The 3284-nt window shown below is 37.8% G+C and overlaps 1 protein-coding gene across 1 annotated transcript; it reads left to right on the forward strand.

Annotated features, from left to right (window-relative positions):
• Positions 1–1917: 1917 nt before the first annotated feature.
• Positions 1918–2574, forward strand: LOC102976438 (thymosin beta-4-like). The gene is made up of 2 exons (XM_055081605.1): positions 1918–1946; positions 2306–2574. Exons 1-2 carry the CDS (start codon positions 1918–1920, stop codon positions 2532–2534), a joined length of 258 nt encoding a protein of 85 aa, XP_054937580.1. The 3' UTR covers positions 2535–2574.
• The last annotated feature ends 710 nt before the right edge of the window (positions 2575–3284 follow it).

Raw genomic sequence — 3284 nt, forward strand, 5'->3', positions numbered from 1 at the left:
AGAATCAACATTTTGAAAATGATTCTACTACCTAAAGCAATCTACAGATTCACTGCAATCCCTATCAAGCTACCACTGCCATTTTTCACAGAACTCAAACAGAAAATTTCACAATTTGTATGGAAACACAAAAGACCCCGAATAGCCAAAGCAATCTTGAGAAAGAGAAATGGAGCGGGAGGAATCAGGCTCCCTGACTTCAGACTATACTACAAAGCTTCAGTAATCAAGACAGTATGGTACTGGCACAAAAACAGAAATAGAGATCAATGGAACAGGATAGAAAGCCCAGAGATAAACCCACGCACATATGGTCACCTTATCTTTGATAAAGGAGGCAAGAATATACAGTGGAGAAAAGACAGCCTCTTCAATAAGTGGTGCTGGGAAAACTGGACAGCTACATGTAAAAGAATGAAATTAGAACACTCCCTAACACCATACACAAAAATAGACTCAAAATGGATTAAAGACCTAAATGTAAGCCAAGACACCATCAAACTCTTATAGGAAAACACAGGCAGAACACTCTATGACATAAATCACAGCAAGATCCTTTTTGACCCACCTCCTAGAGAAATGGAAATAAAAACAAAAATAAACAAATGGGACCTAATGAAACTTAAAAGCCTTTGCACAGCAAAGGATACCATAAACAAGACCAAAAGACAACCCTCAGAATGGGAGAAAATAGTTGCAAATGAAGCAACCGACAAAGGATTAATCTCCAAAATTTAAAAGCAGCTCTATTTACAATAGCCAGGACATGGAAGCAACCTAAGTGTCCACCAACAGATGAATGGATAAAGAAGATGTCGCACATATATACAATGGAATATTACTCAGGCATCCAAAGGAACGAAACTGAGTTATTTCTAGTGAGGTGGATGGACCTAGAGACTGTCATACAGAGTGAAGTAAGTCAGAAGGAGAAAAGCAAATACCATATGCTAACACATATATATGGAATCTAAAAAAGAAAAAGAAAAAAAATGTTCAGAATAACCTATGGGCAAGACATGAATAAAGATGCAGATCTCCTAGAGAATGGACTTGAGGATATGGGGAGGGTGAAGGGTAAGCTGGGAGAAAGAGAGTGGCATGGACATATATACACTACCAAACGTAAAATAGATAGCTAGTGGGAAGCGGCCGCATAGCATAGGGAGATCAGCTCAGTGCTTTGTGACCACCTAGAGGGGTGGGATAGGGAGGGTGGAGGGAGGGAGATGCAAGATGGAAGAGATATGGGGACATATGTATATGTATAACTGATTCACTTTGTTATAAAGCAGAAACTAACACACCATTTTAAAGCAATTATACACCAATAAAGATGTTAAAAAAAAAGAGAAGAAAAAAAAACACCTATAACAATGGAAACATTGGCATGATTTGAATTAACTCTTTCATTCAACAAACATTAGTTGAACATCTGTGTGCTCATTGTTTTAGGTATCGGAAATACAAATATGAATAAGCTAGTCCCTGACTCAAAGAGTTCACTCTTTTAAGGGACATCATGGGGTGGGAGGAGTGACAGAAAATTCTTATGTGTGACTGGGTGTAAAAGGTTTGAATAGGACTTTGCCAGATGGACAAGGAAGAGAAGAGCTCCCAGGCAGAATGAGTAGCAAGTGCAAGACAAGAAGATGTGAAATGACAAGATGTTTTGGGAACTTATAGGCAAATGGTGATGGGAGGGAAGGATGAGAATTGGCCAGAGATGATGTTGGAAAGGGACAAGAGCTAGATCACAAAAGGGCTTTGTATACCACTGATCACTAGAGAGGTGTTTTCTCTTGTTGGGCAAGGATGGTACATATAGCTTGGATGAAATATTCCTGAGCCATGTATTTCTTTTGATTCTCATTTCATGCTTACCAAATTGTTTTCTGACTTGGTCTTAGAGATACCATGATATCAGGAAAGGAATATTCAGAGCGGTGAGCAGAAATAAAATGGTAACTGGAAAAATAGAACTCCACTTAAAATTCATAAATTAGAATAAAGAGTTCAGAAACAGACCCAAATCTCCTTGGAAATTAATTACATGATGCAAGTAGCATTTCAAACCAGTATAGAAAGGATGGACTTTTCAGGAAATGATGCTGGAACAATTAGTTAGCCTTGGGGGCGGGCGGGGGGAAACTGATCCCTCCTCATTCCTTATACCAAATAAATTCCAGATGGATCAAAGATTTAAATATTAAAACAAAAAGATTAGAAGAAAATATAGGTAAACATTTTGTTAATCTTGAGGTGGGGAAGATATTTTAAAGTATTGATATTATCCTAAACTCAGAAACAACAAAAAATGTATAGCTTCCTACTCAGCGGCAACCACCGCGCAGGCCGGACTTCACTCGCTGGCAACTCGCTCCGCTTCCTCCGCAGCCATGTCTGCCAAACCTGATATGGCTGAGATAGAGAAATTCGATAAGTCGAAATTGAAGAAAACAGAAATGCAAGAGAAAAATCCACTGCCTTCAGAAGAAACGATTGAACAGGAGAAGCAAGCAGGAGAGTCGTAATGAGGCGTGTGCCACCCGTATGTACTGTACATTCCACAAGCATTGCCTTCTTATTTTACTTATTTTAGCTGTTTCACTTTGTAAGCTGAAAAGAGGTTGGATCAAGTTTAAATGACTCTTTTCACATCAAAGAATGGACAACTACTGACAACGAAGGCTGCGCCTGCCTCTCCCATCCGCCTGTCTGGCTGGCAAGGAAGGAAAAGAACTTGCTTTTCGGTGAAGGAGGAAGCTGGGTGGGACGACAGTGAAATCTAGAGTAAAAAGCAAGCCGGTCCACGGTGTCCTGTGGGCTGTAAAATGCAGTTTAATCGGAGTGCCATTTTTTTTGTTGTTCAAATGATTTTAATTATTGGAATGCACAATTTTTTTAAATATACAAATAAAATGTTTTAAAACCTGAAAAAAAATGTATAGCTTCCTAATAGCACATGAAAACTAAAATAAAAACAATGATCTGTGGAAAATATTTGTAACATTTATGATAAAGAGAAATTTTACTTAGTATATAAAGAGCTCTTTCAAATCCAGTAAGAAAAAGCCCAACACCAGAATTAAAAAATGGCCAATGGATGTTGATTACCTGATTAGTCTCTCCATAGTCAAATAACTTTGTCAAGTATTATAAATGTTAAAAAAATTCAACTAAAAATCCTCTAATACTTTATTTTTTTAATCTCCTTTGTTTTTCTGGACCAAGACTGACTATTTTCTCAAATACATATATCTGAATCTCTGTTCAGATGAATA

The sequence above is a fragment of the Physeter macrocephalus genome, chromosome 21, assembly GCF_002837175.3.
Source record: "Physeter macrocephalus isolate SW-GA chromosome 21, ASM283717v5, whole genome shotgun sequence".
Taxonomy (NCBI): Eukaryota; Metazoa; Chordata; class Mammalia; order Artiodactyla; family Physeteridae; genus Physeter; species Physeter macrocephalus.